The sequence below is a fragment of the Tasmannia lanceolata genome, unplaced genomic scaffold (genome assembly GCF_043159265.1).
Source record: "Tasmannia lanceolata isolate RefF3 unplaced genomic scaffold, GAP_Taslan_0.1 ptg000003l, whole genome shotgun sequence".
In the NCBI taxonomy this organism is placed as follows: Eukaryota; Viridiplantae; Streptophyta; class Magnoliopsida; order Canellales; family Winteraceae; genus Tasmannia; species Tasmannia lanceolata.
Window position 1 is genome coordinate 55,613,125 of NW_027518680.1, and position 24,174 is coordinate 55,637,298.

At 40.7% G+C, this 24,174-nt stretch overlaps 1 protein-coding gene and 1 non-coding gene across 2 annotated transcripts in view; one reads left to right on the plus strand and one right to left on the minus strand.

The window, feature by feature from the left end:
• Positions 1-12,589, minus strand: part of LOC143856133 (isoaspartyl peptidase/L-asparaginase 1-like) — a 32,981-nt gene extending 20,392 nt beyond the window's left edge. Inside the window, exon 1 of the mRNA XM_077366221.1 lies at positions 12,322-12,589. Within this exon, the coding sequence (XP_077222336.1) occupies positions 12,322-12,483 (162 nt within the window). The 5' untranslated portion in view covers positions 12,484-12,589. The remainder of the gene's footprint in view (positions 1-12,321) is intronic.
• A 4,610-nt stretch (positions 12,590-17,199) lies between these two features.
• On the plus strand, positions 17,200-17,273 carry TRNAI-AAU (transfer RNA isoleucine (anticodon AAU)). Its single transcript has one exon. It is a non-coding gene; the product is annotated as a tRNA-Ile (tRNA).
• The last annotated feature ends 6,901 nt before the right edge of the window (positions 17,274-24,174 follow it).

A 24,174-nucleotide genomic window follows, 5' to 3' on the forward strand; every position in this document is an offset into this window, starting at 1 on the left:
TCATTCGAAATTTCGGGAATTTTGTCGAAATTATATATTAAAATAATAATCTTTTATTCCGTCAAACAATTTCGAACGAAATTACCAAAATTTCGGTAATTTCAATAGAAATTTCTTCCCATAAATAAGAGATTTCGTGCGCCAATACCAGATTTCGCCCGAAATTTTGGGATTTCGGCTGAAATTTCGGTTTCGGATAATTCCGAAATTTTAGCCAAAACCAAAATTTAAAACCATGAGAGGCAGTAGAGCCAATTTCTCCAACCCGACACCGACCCGACCCTATTTCCAACCCGACGAGGTTCAACCTGACCCGACCCGAGGATCCCATTTTACCAACCCGAACCCGCCCGACCCGAGTTCAACCTGACCCAACCCGAGTTTTTAAGCTTATAACATAAAATTTTCATAAAAAAATGTCGGGTTTCACTCAGGTCGGGTTGCCCAAACTCTCAATCCGAACCCTATCCGAACCCATCCCGGGTTGGGAAAACTCAACCCAAACCCAAACCTGACCCGAACTCAACCCGACCCGACCCGACTTTTTTTCGGGTTGAACCTCACCCGAGTTGCACCCCTAAATTTATGATACAAATCATTTCTTGAACAAAGCATATTCAGAGGTTTGCAAAGGGACTAACCAGGTGCTAGTATTACTGTATATGGAATTGAAAAGTGAACTTCTATATTCCTACTACACTGCCAAAGAAGAAAAAGATGAACGTGATAATGTTACAGAAGGGGATGAGCATGTTTTCATCTACCAACAAGTCAGAAGTGTGAGGAAGACACAGAAGGTGTGCATGATGGTAAGATTACATCTAGAGGAAGAATTGTCTCTCAGAAGTATCTTGTTCGGTTGAAATGACAATCATTCCTGTTCGTATGTGGATCACTGCCAAAGAGTTCCGACTAGTGTTTAAAAACGTGGATGCTGCGTAGAACGCGGCCGAAGAAAATCGTAGTTGACTTGGCATGACGCGATCGAGTACTCGGTTGACGTGGTCATAATTTGGGAGAGTCAAACAAGTTTTTATTGACTCTGTAGGGACGCAACACGGAACACGGCCAAGGTCAAAGGGAATAGACTCGAGAGGGGGGGTGTCGATGCGGATGTGGGGGAGTTTTAAAACTATGTTTCCAACATGTCAAACATTATCTGTATACTAGACGGAGTCAAGTTGTTTTCAAGTGAGGGAAAATGACTGGGTCCATCCTTCACAAATGAAAAAAGAGGCTAAATATGATGACGGAACTATCATTATACTATAAGTGTCTTATTTTAGACATAAAGTTTTATATGAGTCTTTTTAAGTCAATAGGAGTATTATGGCCACTTCATGTTTTTTTCTTTACTATCGCTGGTCGCGACTCATGGAAAGAAAAAACTATTTGTTCATGTTTTGTATTTTTATTATAAATGAATAGATCTCTTGACTTGCACAATACACTTAAGGGAAAAAAGATAACAATTCACACAAATTTTTTAAGTGGGGAGAGATTCAAGTCGTAAGGCTTGAGTTAAGTTTTATTTTTGTGGGGTTTGAGGGAAACTTTCTATGGTGGTGTTTTAAGTAACGAGGACCCACATATCACGGAAGTCCAAATTGTAGGAAAAGTCTAGAATCGCAAGTGAAGGTCTATATATCATAAGGGCTTTAGGGCCATCGATATGATGAATGATATGAATGGGCTTTAGGGCTCTAGGACAGTTAGTGAAATACTTTTAGGGTTTTTTTAGTCATATTAAAAATTCAGTTTAAAAGAGAATCACATGCAAAGGTCTATATATCATAAGGGCTTTAGGGCATCGATATGATGAATGATGTGAACGGGCTTTAGGGCTCTAGGACAATTGGTGAAATTATTTTAGTTTTTTGTTTTGTTTTTTAGTCATATTGAAAATTCAGTTTAAAAGAGTTATGGTTATATTAGGAGTCTCAATCTTAGTTTAGTAACAGATAGAATCCTAGTTGGATTAGAGATAGAGTTTGAGTAGGATTCTAGCTTGATTTTATAAATAAGGATGTCTGTATATCAGATCTTTTATTGAATAAACTTATTTAGTTTGCTTCTTTCCTTGTGGAAACATACCACTAGACGTGAAGGAAGTGTGCGGAAAGAAAGCAAAGATCACCGCCGTCGTCAACCTGTTGATAAAATTTCCTCCTTTGATAAAACCCTTGAATCCACAAGAGAGTTAAAAAAAATAAAAACTTTGAATGAAAGAAGCAGACTGAATTGAGTTTATTACACTAAAAGATCTTATTACAATATCTATCCCATTTCAAATATATATATATATATATATATGTGTGTGTGTGTGTGTGTGTGTGTGTGTGTGTGTGTGTGTGTCCGTATCTATAGACATCAAACCCTCAAAGTTCTACTCAAACTCGACTTCTAAACTCTAATCCAACTAGGATTAGGATAAACATAATCTCTAAACTCTTTTTCATGCTAACTAATTAAAACTAGGTTTTACCTTTCTTTTAAAGCCATGCCTTATATTTGGCGCAGTCCATCTTTATGTGTATTCTTTTCCTGCAAAAAATGGCATCCGATGCCTGACTGACCCTGATGGGCCGATTCATCTACTGACTTTCCCTTCTTGCCCTTGTTCTGACCCTTTTTGCCTTTCTGCTTGAAGTGTGCCTTCGACGGACCTTGAGTGGTGAAGTGAGCACTCTCTAGCATTTCAGTCCTTAGCCTCTCCTCTTGGACACACGTGGCGATCAACATGCTCTTGGTCCACTTCTCTTTCTGCGCATTGTAATTAATCTTGAAAAGACTGAACTGGGTAGACAGATAAGTCATTGAAATGAACTACAAAACCCTCAGAGATTTCCATATCCATTCTCTTGAGTTGAGAGGCCATGTCAATCATTTTCATGATGTACTCACTCACACCACTTAGTCCGCCGTACCTCATGGTCTGCATACACATAATAAGGGTACTGACAAGTGCCTTCGAAGTCCCCTCAAATTGCTCCTCGACTGCATTTAATTATTCCTTGGCAGTGAATTCCTTTTGGTCTTTCGAGTCGGGACTTGCACCCCTAATGGACTTACTTATGGTATTGTTCATGATCATAAGTCTTATGCGGTTTGATCGCTCACTAGGCACAAAAATGCCTTCTTCTTAGGTGAGCCAGTGGCAGAAATTCCAAGTGGTCCGTCAATCAAAAGAGCACAGTCAAGCTCCATGCACCCAAGGGCAATATATAAGTGGTCCTCTACTTGCCAAAATTCGTCATGGTTAAATGTTCAATACACAACAGATATCTAGAAATTGCTCTAGGGGTCAAAGCGAAAAACATAGTATTATTGTTACTAACATGCTCACTAAATCCGACACCTTATCCACAATTGGAGTTTATTAACATAAATCATGTCATTCTATCTAACGTCCATCGATTGGTTAGATTTCCCCAAGATCACTCATAACATCAAATGTGACCTTGGCGAGACACCTGCTGTGTCATCATGGCTCTTCCGTTGGGCCGAGCCACAGGCCGATGACACACGATAGGCTCTCACACATGAAACAAGCCAGACATAAACAACTTAGCACTAAGGATTCTATCATTGTCGGACAAAAGATAAAGCCAAGCCTGGTCATTTCTTTCCAACTTTCTCACATCATCCAAACATGCTAGACAATGACTCTCCGTTGGGCTAATCATTGCCATGCATGAGTGGGCGCCAGTGATCTCGCATAACGAATTGATACATACACACACATTGCCATTAAAAAATTCATTGCAAGATAAAAGAAAGATCACCACAGCCCATAATCGACCATACATGATGAGATTTGATGAATTAAATTGCACAAGAAATACAGCATCGATTCACATGTTCAGAGGCCAATGAATTTGAAATTTTGCAACCACATAACCTAAAATTGCATAGGGGCTGTTGAGAGAAAGAATTAGAGAAGAGAAAGTGAGTTAGAGAGATGATCTCTCCCTCACTAATATATTTATTAATAATGGAGAAGCATAATTACATCTATGCCCTCAGGCTTATTACATATATCCAACTATATCCAACACTCTCCCTCAAGCTGGAATGTAGATATTGTACATTCCTAGCTTGCTATAAATATCATTCAACTTTAACTTAGGCAAGGGTTTCGTAAATATGTCAGCTAACTGGTCCACAGATCGAGTAAAAGAAACCTGTATCTCTCCTCTATGAATTTTCTGACGAATAAAGTGGCAATCCACCTCTATATGCTTGGTTCTCTCATGGAAAACAGGATTGGTGGCTATCTGAATTGCAACTTTATTATCAAAATAAAGCTAAGCTGAAGAAGAACAAGGAAAACCAATCTCCGCCATGAGGAAACGTAACCAAAGGAGCTCCCCACTAGTATAGGACATAGCTCGATATTCTGCCTCAGCACTTGACTTCGAAACAACTTCTTGCTTTTTACTTTTCCAAGACACCAGATTGCCCCCAACAAATGTACAGTAGCCAGCGGTTGATCTCCTATCTGCTGGAGATCCTACCCAATCTGCATCACAATAGCCTTCTATTCTGACATGCCCATTTTTTTTGAATAGTAGTCCTTTCCCTGGTGCTCCTTTAAAATAACAGAGAATCTGAACTACTGCCGCCCAGTGAGAAGTACGAGGAGCACTTATGAACTGACTGACTACTCCAACTGCATAGGAGATATCTGGGCGAGTAACTGTAAGATATATGAGCTTGCCAACTAGTCGTCTATATCTGCCAGGGTCTTCCAGCAGATCTCCTTCCTCTGGAATAAGCTTCACACTAGGATCCATAGGCACAGATATAGGCTTTACTCCAAGATTTCTTGTTTCTTCCAGTAGGTCTAACACATACTTTCTCTGTGATAGAGATATTCCTTGAGAAGAATAGGCCACCTCTATCCCTAGAAAGTATCTAAGTCGACCCAAATCCTTTGTAGCAAACTTTGTCTGTAAGAAACTCTTCAACCTTTAAATTCCTCCTGAGTTGTTTCTTGTAATAATGATGTCATCAACATACACAATCAGAAGGATGCACCCTACAGAGGATTTATGATTGAATACTGAATGGTCTACTGCACACTGTCTAAGACCAAAGCGAACAATGGCCTCACTAAATCGACCAAACCATGCTCTTGGAGACTGTTTCAAGCCATATAAGGATTTCTTCAGGCGACAAACAGAGGAGGACATCTCCCCCTGAGCAGCATACCCTGGAGGCTGCTCCATGTAAACCTCCTCCTGTAGATCGCCATGCAAAAAGGCATTCTCCACATCAAGTTGATGCAAAGGCCAACCATGATTAGCTGCCATGGATAAGATAACACGAACTGAAGGAATCTTGGCTACAGGGGAGAAAGTCTCATGATAGTCAACCCCAAAGGTCTGAGTGTACCCTTAGCAACCAGACGAGCTTTCAACCGTTCAACCTTTCCATCAGATAAATACTTAATGGAGAATACCCAACGACAACCAACTGGTCGAGTCCCAGCTAGAAGAGAAACAAGTTCCCATGTTTGGTTGGATCGAAGTGCCCTCATTTCCAGATACATAGCAGCTCGCCAGCCAGGATGTTCAAGAGCCTCCTGTAATGATTTTGCTAACTCTACAGAGGACAAGGAAGAAACAAAGGCTTGAAAAGAAGGCGTTAGTCTATCATAAGAAACAAACTGAGAAATATGATGGGCTGTAGAATGAGACCTAGTACGAGAAGCAATGGGAGAATCAGAAGTAATGGCCGATGATGGTAAAGTAAATACCTTAGTAGGCATGAGTGGGACCTCGACTGTAGTAGACGATGGATGATGAGAAGGAGGTGGAGGCCTCGTCTTCTGCACTTATCGCTGATATTCTTATGTAACGGGTGGGCGAACCACTAGAACTTAAGAAGAGGGTGCCGGTTCTGAGTGTGGCGCAGGCTGGAGTGGTACCTGTAAAGGGTCAGCAAGCGAAGGAAGAAACAAGGGTACCTCATCCGGGATGGAACTAGGAGCAAGAGGAGTCGAAGGCCAAAAAAAGGTTCTGATTCAAAGAATGTTAAGTCGGGGGAGACAAACCATCGTCGTAAACGAGGACTATAGCAACGATAACCTTTCTGAGTTCTAGAATAACCCAGAAAGACACAACGCTCAGACCGAGGATCGAGTTTGTCCCTACTAGGTCCAAGAAGGTGAACGAAACAGACACACCCAAAGACGCGAGGGAGGAGAGGAAACGGCTCCTGTTGAGGATACAACAGACGAAAAGGAGAGGAACCACGAAGGACAGAAGATGGGAGACGATTTCCAAGAAAACATGACGTCAACACGGCCTCTCCCCAAAAAGATTTAGGGACTCGCATTTGAAACAAGAGCGTGCGAGTAACTTCAAGTAGGTATCTCAATTTTCTTTCTGCGACACCATTTTGCTGCGACGTGTAGGTACACAAAGATTGATGAATAATTCCATGACCTGTAAGATAATCCTCATAACCATGAGTAGAAGAGAAAAATTCGCTAGCATTATCAGTACAGAGACACTTGACATTGCAATTAAACTGGTTATTTATTTCAACATGAAATTTCTGAAAAGCATTGAAAACCTGGAAGCGGTCTTTCAACAAATAGAGTCATGTCATACGTGAATAATCATCAATAAAAACAACAAAATACCTAAAACCATTATTGGAAGCGACCCTAGAGGGATACATCAGAATGAACTAAACTAAAAGGACTATCGACATGACTGAGGACTCGAGAAGGAAAGGACACCCGGTGATGCTTCTCAAGTTCACACGACTAGCACTGGAATGGAGAAATAGAAGATGGAACATAAGACGTCTGCTGAAGGCGCTGAAGGGACGGATGACCAAGACGGCAGTGCCACTGAAATGCATCGACGGAGGTATGCAGGACTGTAGGAGAACGATTGCAGTCAAGGCGGTAGAGACCATCCACCTCACGACCCGATCCAATTGTCTTCCCAATCGAAAGATCCAGAAAAACACAATACGATGGATAAAATGAGATGGAGCACTGAAGATTTTTCGTTAATTGGCTAACAGACAATAAGCTAAAAGGAGATTTTGGAACACATAAAACAGATGATAAAGAAATATTAGGTGAAGGACAAATTGTGCCAATACCAGTGATGGGGTAAGTGGACCCATCAGCAAGAGTAATGGTCTGAGTTCCTGTCAGAATGGAATGAAAATAAGCAAGCTGAGAAGAGTTACCAGTAATGTGATTGGAGGCTCTCGAGTCAATAATCCAGGACCCGGAGCTAGAAAGTAAGGTCGTGGGTGAGCTACCTAGCTGAGCAAACCCAGCAGTATGATGGGAGGCATTCTGTCTGAACCGTTGCAGCTCCTCATAATCTGATCTCGTGAATATGAAAGGTTACCAGTAATGTGATTGGAGGCTCCCGAGTCAATAATCCAGAACCCGGAGCTAGAAAGTAAGGTCGTGGGTGAGCTACCTAGCTGAGCAAACCCAGCAGTATGATGGGAGGCATTCTGTCTGAACCGCTGCAGCTCCTCATAATCTGACCTCGTGAATGTGAAAGGTTCATCAGCAGAAATAGAGACAGACAAAGAGGGCACACTGTCAGACGAACCGGTCACAGTGAGATGAGCTGACCGGCCTGTGCGAAGCTCTGGATGTAGTGTGTAGCATGTCTCAATCTGGTGGCCATCCCTATGACAATGAGTACAATAAGGACGACCACGGCCAGCACCAACCCGGCCACCGCCACGGCCACGAGCCCGAGTAGAGTAGCCACCTCCTATAGGTGGTCGAGACCCACCAGAACTGTCAGAAGAAACTAGAGCTGCACTCTCAGACGGAAGGCTGGGAGATGGATCATCAAGACACTGTTGTGCTCGTAAATAAGTCTCCCGTAATGAGGGAATAGTGCCCGAGCCAAGGACCTGCTGACGGAAGGAAGCAAACTCAGAGCCTAAGCTCTCAAGATAGTGAACAACCCGGATCTACTCTCGCTGGCGGCGAAGAACATTGATATCAGACGTGAGGGGTAACTAGATGTCAAGCTGCTGACATAAGGACAGAAACTGGCCATAATGAGTCTCTAGGGATAGATCACCACGACGAAGACGCATCCACTCAGAGTAAGTAGAGCAAATATGTCGGAGATCTCAACCGCAGAGTAAGTGTCAGCGGTATGATCCCAAATCTCCTTCGCAGTGGGAAGGAGAATCATCGTGGATGAAACGGCAGGCGTCATGCTCTGCCATAGGAGACTGCGAATCAAGGCATCTTCCATTTCCCAACGGGTGAAGGACGGGTCCATACGTGGAGGGGGGTCCTGAAGAAAACTGACCTACCTCTCCCAAGGAGATAGGTCTCAATTGCAACTTTCTAGGGAAGGTAGTTAGTTCCATCAAACTTGGCAATATTCAACTGTGGGTATGAACCCTCCACAAGTGCCAAGGTAGGGTGAGACGATGAAGAGGGAACCGACAGTGTGGTAGAAGCATGAGTCTCAGTGGTCATGCCAAGAGATGGATCAACGATGACAGGAGGTTCCATCAAGACAACAAAGATCAAGAAACAAAGAAACCACAACCAAGGGCTCCAACGAGGAGACGTAGAGAGGAAGAATAAGAACTAACTAATCCACCAGGAAGTTCATAGAAAAAACGCACAAGAAAGGACCGAGTGCATAGAGAGACCCATACATAGACTAGGAAGATGCCGAAGACGTAGTAAGAAGAGAGAAATCTAACACATCAAAGAAAAAGGGTAAGAAATAAGGCTTTTAACAAATAAATCCAAACACTGCTTGGGTTTTCAGGGGGGGCAAAACGCTGGACGGCTTGGGTTTCCATGGGGCGCGAGTGGGTTTGAGGGGGGGCAAAACGCGGGACGTGCTTGGGTTTCCAGGGGCGCGAGTAGGTTTGAGGGGGGGCAAAAAAATGAAATCTGTTTTGGATATGGGGAAGGTTAGGGTTAGGTTTAGGGCGTGGGAGAGATGAAGATGAGAATGAGGAAGGGGTTAGGGAGAGATAAAGATGAGGATGAGGAAAGGGGTTAGGGTTGAGGAATGGAGAAGATGGAGGCTAAAGGGTTTCCCTAGGGATAAAAAACCCTAGGGCTTTGATACCATGTTGAGAGAAAGAATTAGAGAAGAGAAAGTGAGTTAGAGAGATGATCTCCCCCTCACTAATATATTTATTAATAATGGAGAAGCATAACTACATCTATGCCCTCAGGCTTATTACATATATCCAACTATATCCAACAGAAGCAAAGTTCTTTCCTTGAGCCGATCAAACCCTTATACTAATTTAAGGTTGCAAATTTTAAGCAACAATGCATTTTCATTTTAATTTGAGTCTCATTAATCAATGAAGGATTCTCTTTGGATAACTTCTTTCATCATTCCAATCATTTCACACACATAAATATTTCAAGGCAATCCACCACAAATCCATTCACACACATACATGTTCCATAATAACTGGCCCCAAAACCATCACAAACCATAGGGGGGCCAATTCGGTCCAAAGCGGCCAAAAATAACCACAAAACCCTCGACCGGCCCCCTTGCATGTCAAGGTGCCACATGGCGGCGTCACCGTGACCCCCACCCCACTCCCTAACCCTCTTAAATTCTTTTTGTCCTTGCGCAGATCCCAGTCGAGCAGGGTGTTCAGGTCCGACCCAGATTTTACAGTCGTCATCAACCCACCCCCACCCCCCCAACCCTCCCTCCGCAATTAGCTTCCAAAACTAGTAAAAAACGATCTTTTTACGAAAAATTGCCAACTTTAAACAGTTGGTTCTCTGTCTTACTGTTGAATAATCCTCAAATTTTACAGGGTAGTCCGTTGGTCGATGGGGAACACAACGGTACTGGCCACTCATCGGAAAATTTATCATGTTGCCAACGGCAATAGGTTTTCCGGCAACTTGCCAAAATTGCAATTTTTCAAAGAAAAACTTAAATTTTCTTCAGATTTCAATGCTTCTAACCGGAAGCTCTGACACCAAATGTTAATTCAAGTACACAAAATCGATCCCCTGGAATGGGAGAGAAAGCTTATACCCTGTGCCATTGTCGTTGTTTGGTTTCTCCAATCCGATGAGGATCCACTTGCTTTTCCCAAGCTTAAAGATGACCCGGAAAATGCCCCTTAGTCTTCTCTCCCTTCCACTCACTCTAGATTGATGAGGAACCTTGACTTTGACGTGAAACTCTCTCAATTAGGTGATGCAAATTGTAAGGAAGCGGGACCAAGAGCCATATATATATATAAGCAACGAAAGCTCCCATTAAGCTTTCTAAACATTATCATTTTCGTTTTTCTCTTGGGGCTAACTTTAGCAACATGCTAGAGACAAAACTTCAAGCCCAACAACTTTCAAAACCTTGTGTACTTGCCAATCTTAGAATTGCCAATGCAAGACCACTAATATTAGAAACTTCTAACAAGCATATCATGTAGATAATGGTGATGGTCAATCAGACTCAAGGACGAGTCCTTCTCAACCAGGGGAGTTTGATGCAGCTGCATCTCTTGGCACCATGGAACCAAAAAGAAAGCTTATGAGAAATATTAGGAAAGCTACTCACCTAAGGGAATTTGTTTCCCAATCCTTATTTCTAGCTAGAAATAAGTTAATTGTGATATTTTAGGAATTTTATTATCTTTGTTGGTTTCTTGTTTTTAAATCTTTGTTAGTCTCTACATTGAAGTAATTCTCAGTGACCTGATGCCCTTCGTTGCCATGATCGTGATAATTCTATTCCATCCCCTCAGAGGCTAGCTCATGATCTCCAGCTCTTTCCTACCAGCTCGTTCTCCACTAGGCATCTAGACGAACCCGTCGGGTTAACTCAACATAAAGAAAGTCAGTGAGTGCTTACTAATAGCGAAAGGCCACCACCTCTGTCCCAACTATGGGTACAGGAAGTTTGCCACCCTGATGTTTTCTCATATGACTATGCCACTTCAAGCGAATACAATTGTCTCTACCGACGCTTTTTGCTTGGTCAAATGCACTCCACACCACTGCTACTTGTGAATTTTCCATACAGTAATGTACACTGAACACCAACCCAATCTCGATGAAAAAAACAAAACTCAAAGCCAAACTAAACGACTTCTTGCTGCACGAGTCTTTTTTTTTTTTTTTTGAAAATCAATATAGAGCGATTCTTTATACTTTTACTTTGTAGGGTTATATATTTGGGACGGTGAAGAATATGATTTAGAAGAGGATCTTTATGCAAGAACACTTCGTTACATTTTCTTCTTCATGTCAAGGTTTGACAAAAATCGTAGACCAAAGTTTATGTTTATTGGGTTTTGCTTTGCCATTGTGATTCTTCTCTCTTCACTGCACTAATCAAATTGGCTCGAAAGGGTAGATAGGAGTAGGTAGAGACTAATCTCACTTGTTTTGGAGTTAAAAATGAAAGAGATATGGATGTTTGAATGTGAGACCCACTTTCACGCAGTCTTGAGAAAACAAACCATAACTCTCTCATCCCTTTGATTTTTTTATGAGATTTTTTACATTTGAAAGAGGGCTTCCGGAGGTGTAGATACTAGATACAGACCGATCTCAATTGTTTTGGACTTCAAATGAGGAGTTATGGACATTTTAATGTGCGCCAAAATTTCTGTACGAAAACCCGCATTCCGCGCTCATCACATTGAATTTTTTGAAGAGATTTTTTTTCTTTTTTTTGAAAGCCAACTTCAACAGAGTAGATACTGATTTCACTTGTTTTGGACTTAAAATGACAAAGCTGTGAATATTTTAATGTGACTCCACTTTCTTACGGTCTTGAGAAAAATAAACCATAATTCTCTCACCCCTTCGAATTTTTTGGTGAAATTTGTTCCATTTGAAATCTAGCTTCCAGAGGACTAGATAGAGACTGATGTCACTTGTTTCGGACTTAAAATGCCCATTTATATAAAGTAAATAATAGTTTATAATAGTGGAAAAAGATAGGCATGGTAAAATCAACCATTTTCAAGCATCTCAAATTGCCATTTCTACGTAGTAAAGAGTGAAAAAAAAAACAACAGAGCATGCCAAAAACAAATTGGGTCTCTAAATATGAAATTTATTTCAACTTGTAGAAAGTCAGAGATAAATATCTATGTGCTTTGTCTAATGAAACTCTAATTGAAACCATCATTACACGACTATGTATGGAATTAAAATCACACAGACCATTTCATCAAAAACCCATCATAACCTAATGCAAAAAGAGGAAGAATACAAATAAATTTTCAAAGAAATCGATGATGAGTAGAGAATAGGTACAAAAGAGGTGAAATTTTTTGATGGGTTTTGTTGGGTACCACGAGCTCGACAACATCTAAAGGTGGTTTGTTGGCTTTGAGGGCAGACACACCGATTTGAAGGCAATGGCGAAGGGCAGCCTCTCGGGGTTGTTTCCGATCAGGTGGAAGAGAGAGTGGGATGTCTCCTGCTCCTCCTTGTAAAGCTATAGCCCAACCCATCTCCCTCTCTCTCTCAAACCCTTTCTACAATAGAAATTATTAAGGCAGTTGGGGTTAAGAGAATAATTGAGGACATTTAGTCCTGTAATGAATTGAGAAATTGACAGAGACCATAGTGGACTGGTGCAACTTTGCTTAGAGGGTGACACCAAGAATATAAGAACTGCCAAAGTGGGGCACAATTTTGAAAAATTGTTAGAGAGGGACGAAATGGGGTTACGAAATCTCTAGAAAGGGGTTATCAACCCTCTTTAACAATTTTTCAAAATTGTGTCCCCCATTGGCAATTCCCCCTTTTTTGTGTCCGCCATCGGCAATTTTTCCTAAGGCGATTTGTGCCCGGGTTGGGTTGGCATTTCCTCGGGTTGGGTTTAGTGTTGGGAAATGCCAACCTCATTTAAATTGGGGTCAAGTTGGGTTTACACGTAGTTGACCCCAACACACACACAAATTGACCCACAAGCTTGGGTTGATTATGATTTCGTATTCTTTTTCCTCGTAATGTTCACTTCATATGACACTTTTCATTAGTTTTCAATCTTCATGTGCCTTATTCATTTTGGATTTTGATAATTGATTTTGAAACCAGATCACACAGGCACACATGCACACATCTATATTAAGTACTAAATTAGTGCTCGAAATCGAACCGTGATCCCAAAGAATGAACCAAGTAAGCCTACCCCCATCGTAGCTCATACCAGGTCACTACTGTCCCCGTCCTTGTACCCCATACTGGAACATTCCAAATAACATTGGTTGAGGCCTTGGGCCACCCAACCCGAACACAATCTTTATCCTCTATTTTTATTGTGATTTTTTATTTTTTCTATTTTTGTCCTAGGCTAACCCAAACCCAATCCGACTAAACCCAACCCAATTTGGAAAAAACGGGTTAGATGAGTCTGAGTTAAGGGTTGAGAGAATTAGAGGCGGGTTGGGTTAGCGTTGACCATCCTCGACTCAAGGCACAGACTGATGAAATGCTATCCCAAGTTGGCCTAGGGTTGGCCTCGACCCGACCCGGCCCAAAGTTGCACCCCTACTAAATTAGTACTTCACTAGTTGTCTTACTTCATTGTAGGAATCTGCAACTTGAAGCAAGTTTGGCATTTTTATCTTGATCAAAGAAAAGTAAAGAGTTGTTTAATTTATGTAGTTGCTTTAGAACAATATTTAAGCCATCAAATGACGTGGACATTGAGACATGGCAGAGTTATTATCCAGTGAATGCATTTCGAATAAGCATACTTTAATGGGTAATCTGTGCAAGGTCCTCTTGGTCCACGTGTTTGTAGTTTGCGGTATCGGGTTGGCGTTGTCAATGTTTGAAGCATATATAGTTGTTTGATGCTGTCTACCATAGGATTTTGATGCTGTCTCCTGATCATATTGGCATCTGTTATCAAAATGTTCACCATATGTAGACAAACGATGCTTCCATTTACAATGGATATAATTTAAAAGATTCTTTACTGTTTAATTTCTTCTGCAATAGTTTCTGAAAACAATATTAGTCACCATGTGTTGAGGAGTATCCAAGCATAGGCATCGTAGATGATTGTTAGATATTTCCAGATTCCTCTATTTCATTCTCCCCAATTCAAATGGACCCAGTTCATTAGGGGCAATATTTCTTTGGTTTGTTTAATTGGATAATTTGTTTTACTCAGGTCCCTTCTTTACTTGCACTTTGGAAAGGGTGTTCAAATCTAGGGGTGCAACTTGGGTCGGGCTCAACCCGAACCCGACGGGTTCAACCCGATTTGGGTTGGGTTGGCATTTTCTTAGGTTGGGTTGGGTTAGGGTTGGGAAAAGCCAACCGATTTAATTTCGGGTTGGGTTAGAGTTGAGGCCTTGGCAACCCGACCCGACCCCAACCCAACCTCCATCCTCTAGTTTTCACATATTTTTTGGGTCAGGGTTGAGGCCTTGGCAACCGAACCCAGACCGAGATGAGCCCGACTCAACCCGACCCGATTTGGAACGCGTGTTGGGTTAGGGTTGACATCCTCAACACGAGGCTCGGGTTGGGTTGGGTTAGAGTTGAGAGAATGCTATCTCGGGTTGGGTTAGGGTTGGCCTAACCCGACCCGAGTTGCACCCCTATTCAAATCCCTACCAAAGGGTATTTTGGGATTTTTTTTTCCATGGGTATTTTAGTTATTTTCCAAGATACAAGGGTATTTAGGGATTTTTCATAAGGATTTTTATTTTTCATTTTTTTTGTTGGGCAATTTGCTTATTTTCCATCAAATAAGGCCATTTTGATCATTTTCCATGACACAGGGAGCATTCACCAAAATACCAGATATAATAAACTCATTACTAAATCTAATTACAGCTTTATCCGTATCATACACCAAACAATTAGCAAATTTCAAAGTGTTTCCAATACATATGAACATTCTGTTATATAATTTAATGAAGTGCCCTCACGACGATAAAAACAACTTTTACTTCGACCCCATCCGTAAGTACAAATAATGTTAACTTACCAACTTCTCCAAAAGCTCAAGCTGTTGGAGAAAGGTGTTATTAATCTTTTATACTTTAACACACACCCTCACGTGTGGCCCCTCTTTCTTTGGGTTGGCCTACACGTGGCACATGCGGCCCCTCTTTTGGGTTTAGCCATTGCATGTGGATTTTTGCTATCAAGGAGGTTTGAACCTAGGCATTTGCTCTGATACTATGTGAAACTATCAATTACTCCAAAAGCTTAACATGATATCAGAGCCAAAGGTCTCGAGTTCAAACCTCCCAGATAGCAAAAATTCACATGCGATGATTGGTCCAAAGTGGTACCACATGTGTCACGTGTTTGCGAAGTGGGCCACACATGTGGGGGAGTGTTAAAAGTGTAAAAGATAAATAACGCCTTTCTCTAACAAATAAACTTTTACTTCATCTCCATGTAGGGATTGAGTTTCCAGTTCAATGGTCAAGGCTTTGTTCTTCAACCTAGAGGTTGGAGGTTCAATCCCAAGCTACCTACCAAAAAGGAAAAACTCCCTTTCGTTCAGTCTACGGCCTCCTGGAATCTCTACCATGTGTAATGTGTCCGGACACAAATGTAACTTCATATTATGAGTTGGAATAACAATGAAATTGATATACTTGAAAAAATAGATATACCTTCCAATTACATATCAATCTTTGTAACTTTAGGTATAATTGGTGAAATAACCCAAACCGGTTTTCACCTCGATTAGGGGTAAATTCCTCCCAACCCATTTTGAGTATTAGTTGAATTAATGGGGGTATTTCAGTCAGTATAAAGAAAAAAGAGTTACTTATTGATAGTAGGAATTAACCATCATATTTAGTAGGGGTGCAACTCGGGTCGATTTTTCAGAATTCGGGTTGATTAGAGTTTACCTTGAAATCGGGCCGGATTCAGGTTGATTACTATTCATTTTTAGCAAAAGCTCAACCCGACCTGACCTAAGTTGCACCCCTAAAATTTAGTTAGGCCCCACACTAGAATACATGGGCATATCCTATCAATTGCACCAAGGGATATCTGTGGGACCAAACAATTTGGTGTTACTGTGATCTGCCCTTACTTCCCCCCTAAGTGGGAACCCCTCATGATTACACCAAGATCACATTGGTTAGAGAATTTGGGATAGTTTGAATGCAATAATCTTTGATGTAAGTTCCATTCGTGTGGTTGTCCACCATATTAATATGAGGGGAAAAGGGAAAGTAAACTACATTTTTACTTCTACTCCCAACAACGTTTATAACATGTTGATCTGTGGCTCGAATGCGATTTTGTTTTTTGAGCCAGCCCCTTCTCCAACCACTCAATCATAGCCCGACTCATCTTTCAAACAGGCCTCTCATCAGAAGGATTCCGAGCCCACATGATGATTGAAGTTGCAAGTGACTGTACTCAATTCCGCCCGTCCCTTCCTGAGACTCGGGATGAAAGAAACTTTCTAAATAGAGAAATTCCCCTGGTCCACTATATTTTACTTGGAAAATGTTATCGTTTTGCTTTCTTTCTACACCTACTTAATGTGTATCAAAACGAAAGGTTAAGGCCTTCTTCATTTTAGATTATGAAAACCAAAACCTATTAGGGCCCGTTTGGATACCTCAAAATGGATAAATCTGCCAGCTCATGTTGAGGGAGACAGACAGGGAAGGGGGTAATTCCTGCTACAGGGGAGAGGGTGAAGGAAACTGCCAGATCAGTGGATTTCCAACTTCTTATTTCCACAGTTTATTTGGAAATCTGTTTTTTTTTTTCACTATCAGCCGCTGAATTGGAAATTCAAGGATTTGATCGGGATCCAAATGTCAACGCAAAATAGCTGTAAATGTGAGAAGTCCAGATCAAAATCTTCTTGGCATCCAAACGGGCCCTTATTGTATTCAAAAATTACGTTGGAAATGCTAGAAAAAGGGGTGGAAAAATCATTTCCCTCCCTAATCAATTCGTAAAGAGTTTTCTTAATGAGGTATATTCAGAAGTTTATTCCTTTTTATCCTTTTGATCCATGCACAATCTACCCTACACATGTATAGTGCAGGGTCTAGTCTCCACTTATTAAAACGATTTTGTTCATGCAATTACAACCGTAGGATCACAAAATGGATTTCTGGGCCTTTCTCAAAGAATGTGGAATGATGCTATTTGCAGCCCATGATCAGATTAGATGGGTAATAATAGATAATTAATTTAATCAACTCTGTAAGAAAAGTGGCCTATTAGCTCAGTTGGTTAGAGCGTCGTGCTAATAACGCGAAGGTCGCAGGTTCGAGACCTGCATGGGCCATTTTATTTTTTCTTTTGGAAATTACGTATTTTTTGGTACTTCTTTTGGAAATTACGGCCCGAACCATTGGATGATCCAAACCGTCCATTTGACTTCTTCGGGAAATTCCGGTCCAATTCTTTTGGAAATTACTTATTTTTTCGTACTTCTTTTGGAAATTACGGCCCAAACCATTGGATGATCCAAACAGTCCATTTGATGGGCCACAACGTAAATAGGATCCCATCCCTCCGATCTATGTAAATAGAATTTTTGGGCTAAACTATTTTACTTTATGGCTCATTGGATGGCTTGGATCATCCAATGGTGTTGGCCATACAGTACTTTTTTGAAAAATAATGGATTATCCTTTGGAAAATAGAGAAATTATATGGTGGCCGACCGTGAAATCACAAGGGCAGAGAGAGAGAGAAAACCTGACACCTTGATTTTAGATCCAAAAGAAAAAGTAAAAAAGGGGGCTTTTGATGGATTTAAAATCAAGGGACGGGCCGAGGGGGTGTTTTCTCTCTCCGACCTTTACATGTAAAGGTCGGCCACCATATAAATTCTCTTAAAAATATTACTTTGCAATTCGGTTTCAGGCCAACTGGAGTTTGGTCACATTCACCAACAATGGTGAAAGTCAATTTCTGGGGCCATGGGAACATGAATGTGAAATCAAGACCCTTGATCTTGTTAAACATCATGAGGTGACCCCCACATGGTCCTCATCCAATCTTGTACCAACATCTCTTGCGTAAGATAAATGACTTTCAAAATCAACGGTTTGGATCTATGTTACTTTTATGATAAAAAAAACATGAATCTAAGATTATCTATCTATCTAATAATTATTATTCTAAGATTAGATCTATATTAATTTAATCAAATTAATCTGATCACAGATTTACTAGAATTTTTGCCATCGATTAGTGCTTTCAAGGTGTTGATCTTCCAATACCTCTCCTGGCCCGATTTGATCATGAAGTCGGGCTAGTTCACTTCAGCCGATGGATTAGGGCTGCAACTCGGGTCGGGCAGGTCGCGTTTTGGAGAACCTAACCCTGCCTGAGAAATATCTCGGGTCGGGTCGGGTTGGGTTTTTTTTCGGAAAACCCACGATTCCCAAACCCGGCCCTATCCATGATAAATCTTGGGTCAGGTCGGGTTTTTTCACGTTGACGCAATTTTTTAAGGAAAATTCTTGTTTGGCAAGGCAACTCAACTCATAGAAGTAGAAATTACACTCACATTACACTTGAATCAAACAATGATGTCATTACACTCACATTACACTTGAATCAAACAATGCTGTAATCAAACAATTTTGTAATTACAATCAAACAATGCTGAATCAAACACTTGAATCAACTCAACTCATAGAAGCAGAAATTACACTCACATACAATAACAGTGGGTGTGTGGGTTTTCACTTTTAACTTTTAACTAACAATAGAAAAAATGTACACACTATAACTTATGTAACTCGGGTCGGGCCTCTTCAAACCCGGCTCGACCCGAGATTCATGCGGGCTTTTGAATGGTCAACCCGGCTCGACCCAAAACCCATGAAACCTGAACCCAACCCAGGCTATTTTCGGGTCGGGTAATACCCGGCTCGAGTTGCAGCCCTACGATGGATGGCATCGGGATTAAGCGATGTAAATAGAAAATCTAGAAGGTTGTGTGATACAAATCCAGATCAACAGGGGACCATAGATCAAGGGATCAAGCATGGAAGGGAAGGTTGGATTGAAGCTGCTGCACAACACTAGGCAAACAGTGTCAGGTGACAACCCAAATGGAAGGAGAATTACATCAACCATTAGCTTAATGGTCAAGATTAGTTAGTGGATTAGTCTCTAAGGATTGTTAGTTTACTTTTAAATTACAATTCTGTTTTTCTATAACAAAAAGGGGATATATGACATGTGCAAGATCAGTGAACAACTGTTTTTCTTACTAGTTTTTTTTTATATTTCTGGTCTGAACCCTGATTTGAAAAGAGAACTCATGGTAGCACAACCCTCCTCTCTTCTACAAGCCATCTCATTGGCAAGAATCTATGAAGAAAAGTATGAGGACATGAAGAAATCTCGGTGGATGCCTTTGTTGGGATAAAATCCTAACAGTTAATGACCTTTGCGAAATCAACGACTTAGATCACTAAAGTTCTAAAGAGGTTTACTTTTGGTAAACAGCCTAAGGCTTCTAGAAAGAGAGATAAGGATGATCTAATCTCTTTTAGCTTATCATAAAGAGTTTTAAACCAAAAAGGAAAGGGATTTTGGCAAAGAAAGAGGCGTGATGGAGAGTTTATTTCATTGCCAAAATCATCTATAAATAAGGCCTCTATGGTTTCTGCTTGCACACACAGCTTTAAGAAAGTTTATTCTCTAACTTTTGCAATCCACAAGGAGTCTTAGAGAAGGCCGGTTCCCATTGCCGTTTTCCGCGGAGCAAGGAGAAACTGTAAAGAGGAGTTCGATTCAGACCTTGTTCCTGAAATCAGCCACAAGATCCCAAGACAATGGCATCTGGTAAGTCTTCCTAACTATTAAGTTTCAAAAAACTAAAGGAAACTTCCAAAGATGTTACACTCTAAGGTTCAACCGCTAAAGATCTGAGCGTCTCAAAAATTCCGCATAAGGCCGAGACTCATAGTGTGGTATCAGAGCCTTGTTGAGGCGTGAAAAAACTTAGAGAAACAAAAAGAACAGGAAATAAAACTTGGGTTTTATGGTTCTTTCCCTATGTAGTGGAGAGGTTTGTTTTCTGATTACCAACTGGGTTGCCGCACTTATGTTTGGACGTCACAATTCCTCTGTGCGGCCTGAAACCGCTCTAAGTGTTTTGGGTTTGCAGGGTCTATCCGGCTGAAGGACACACAATCTTCTTCTCCGGATACGCATGACCAAGTATCGTGTCTAGGTATTTTTTGACCGGTTCATGCACATCTTGATTAAAATATTGACAGAAAAGTAATCTTGAATTTGACCATGGATGTTTCTGGATATGCATGACCGAGTGACCTGTGATCACCACATGCATCTCTTGGTCAAGATGATTGGCTGAAAAAATTGTGCATATATCTTTGGATGGTCATGGCTAAATTCAAGATGCTTGCTTGTGTAGATTAAAGTTTCTAATGATTAGTTCTTGTTTAACTTGGATAGATCATGCAGTTAGGCCATCCTGTTTTACTTTTGAGCATGTGTTTTCGTGAAAAGGACTTTGCTTTTGTCTTGAATAAAGCATGCTTAAATATGTCTATAAATAATGTCTGTGTATGTTATGTTTTAATGTCTGCAAACATAAGATGCCTTTATAGATAAATTTGAACTTGAGACTCAAATTGTTTAAACGATCATGGATGTATATGACCTTGACCAAACACTTCTAATTGATTGTTCTGATATTCCTTGTGGTTTTGAGAGTTAGTTATTTCAATTGTCATTACATGCAAGTATTGCTAGAAGGGAAAGACCCTTGATTCTATAGGAATTATGGGATCACTTGATGATAAGTGGTTTTACTTGTATCATGGGTGTGATTTTGTTTAATAATAACAAAACCACTCTAAGGTTTCGTCCGTTTGTACAAGGCACCACTTGCCCAACAGACGACTAGTGTTTTGTACAAATTGGCGGAATGAGAAGGTTAAGGTTGAGCAATGCAAATCAGGGCCACTTCTGCCCAAAGGTGATGTTCTCCCTGAATATTGCATTGCTTGGCCTCAATCTGTCTCAAGAGTGAGAACCAACTATGCGCCGTGGCCTGGCCCAACGGACGGCCCACGGTGGCACACATGGTGTCTCGCCAGAACCATGGTGATGCGATTATTGGAGAGTAAACCAATTGTGTGTCGTGGCCTGGCCCAACAGACAACCCATGATGGCACACCCGGTAACTCATAAGTTCACATTCATGTTCTCTATGATTCTGGGCAATCTGACTGTTTTCTCTATATGTTGGATTGATCTAAATTATGGATTAAACTAATAAACTTCTTATGGACTTGAATGTGTGGACCCCGATCTTGAGAGAGGCGGGGGACGAGCCCCCTAGAGTCTCTAGATCATCCACGTGAAGGAGAGCTCTACCAAGGAACTCTAAAAAAAGTGCCTCTCACAACATGAGTGGCGATGTAAAATGAGATACATCTCGATTCGGGGACTAGCCCCGATTCGAAACGTACCTTAAACAAAGAAGAGTTGTCATCCAAGAAAGTAGGCCCTGGATCCTATATTATGCTCTGTTGCAATGGATAACCAGAGATACAAAAGATTTGTGCCTGGTTACAAATTTGGAAGGTCCGAAGAGCACCTCATCCGCCCAAGTGCAAGCACCTGGTCTCTTATGCCATTTATTTATTGATTTTTAAGAGTTTTGGGTAAACATCATATGAAATGGAAACGTATATATCCGAGAAGACGTCTACCTAATCATGCATGTCTTGGAGGAATAATAAGCACACACAAAATAGATGAAAAAAGTGTCACCTAAGACTAGCTAGGTTAGGAATGTCATGCCTAATTGGTGTCTAAGTTCTGGTGGGCAAATACATACATGTTACAGCTAAAGGTATAAGGCTTGAACAGAAATGTAAATGAGCTACAGCTAAACATGCGAGTAAGCAAAGAAATGATCACACATTATCATAATCCTATGGAAGAAATCATAATCAATATACAAACACAAGTCCTAAAGTGCTAACAACCTAAGACTCTAAAGCCTAAACCCGTGTCTTTGAATGATCTGATGTTCATCCAAAATAGCCTACGTATCCCCGCCTCCACAAGAATCAGAGTCACGTAGTTCTTCGCCCTATTCTAAACTAGGATGCCTAACCCATCTAGGACTGTTATCCTAGACTCGACCTAAAGACTTGACCTGTTCTTAAAACTTCTTTTGCGATTATTTAGATTCAGGTGAATTGTGGATTTTAGGACACCCTATATGCCCTAACTAGATGCAAGTTAACCTAGTCTAATGCAAGTGGGCCCTACATCCTATGTATAACTAGGCTGTGTCCCTAGGAAAAATAATGGGTTCACTACGCATCCTAATCTAGTCATCAGTTGGCAAAAAGTATCGCCAACTGACCGGACGGAGGCGTAACCTACTCCTAGCTAGGACAAACTCCTAACTCTAGAACAAACACAATCAAGACAGACTCCTAACTCTAAGACACCCCAAACATCTAGAACAGACTCTTAACTCTAGGGGAAGATCTTTTTGGAAAGGTTTTGAAGGATTTTCGTATTTTTGAAAGGTTTGAAATGTTTATTTTGAAAGGTTTGACTGAACTTGGGATAATAATCCCAAATTGCCTACGTACCCTGTGGAAAAGGATCAAGCCAACGTAGTTCGAAAACAGACTCTCCTAACTACGCTCCTAAGACTCGACTTTTCAGATGATTTGAAGTTTTCTGATGTTTTTAAGTTTTGAAATGTTTCAATGTTTTTTATATTTCGAATTTCTGATGTTTTGGATTTTTAAGAGTTTTAACCCTTTAAGCCAAAGAAAAACAAGGAGACAACCAGAATGAAAAGAACACTCATGTGATCCATAGCCTAGATAAGTGTCCGATGAAAAGACAGAACCCTTTTAGCCTAAGGGTTGTCATAAACAAGCAAATCGGTGTCTCAAATGAAAATGACCATAGAATTGATGGAATCCCGAGAAGGTGTGAAAACCTAAGAAGACTGAGTTAATCCCTAAGAGGAGGGAGAAGAACTAAATCAAAATAAAATCTTGCACCGCTCTTCTCTGAAAGAATGTGCAGATGAGACAAGGCCTGTCTCTCAAATGAAAATGACCATTAAGATCAATGAGACATAGCATGTCTCCTAAAAGAGAAGAATTGACAAGAGAATGAGACTGGGCGAGTCTCCTAAAAGAAAAGGATGAGACTAGGTGAGTCTCCCTAAATGAAAAAGATGAGACTGGACGTGTCTCCCTAAAACAAAGAGATAACTGGGGCAAATGAGACAAAGCTTGTCTCTTACGGGGAAACAACTAACTCTAGTGAGACAGTGAATGTCTCTTATGAAGGGCTCCAAGTAACCTTATTATTGCCCATGCAATGATATATCATGATATGTATCTAAAAGGCTAAGCTAGCCTCTGACTAATGGGGGGAAATGCTCTACCATGAGACTGAGCTAGTCTCCTAGGGGTGCAACTTTGTTATGAGACTTGGATAGTCTCCTATGGGGGTGACTCTCTAATGAGACGAAACCTATCTCTAAAGGGTTTGATTTTCATGCTGAGACATAGCTTGTCTCCTAAAACAGAGCTCTAGATAACTCTTTCATTACCCCAGCAATGAGAAGGAGAATCTAATTATTTAAAGGTATCTAAAAGACTAGGCAAGTCTTCCAAATTAAAGAAGAGAGTGCTATTTGGACTGAGCAGGTCCCCTGAGGATGGGCCTGGGCTAGCGCCTTCATCGCCCTTTCACAATGAGAAAGGGCTAATGAATCTAAAAGACTTGGTCAGTTTCTAATAAAAAGAGAAAGGAGGTAAAGTATCGGATTGCATTTAGCATATACAATATAAGACTTCTAGGAATATATATCGACAGACTTCAAGGCTTTCAAAATAAAATCTTAAAACATGGGAGATAAAATTGCAAAGCTTCAAAATAGATTATGATACTATTTAGAAACTAAATAACTGGAATGGATAAAATCTCAAGTTTCTATGAAATATTCTTTAAAATACTTAGAACCTCTTAGTGGCATAATGAAGATTAAGGTGAACATCAATCCTTGAACATTCCTAAAACTATCAAAATATCAGAATGCCCTCAGGTTATATTCTTATTGGTAGTAGTTATCCCTAAAGGAATACTCGACAAACATATACATTAGAGAATATACAACAGATTATTCAGTTATTCAAAAAATGTTT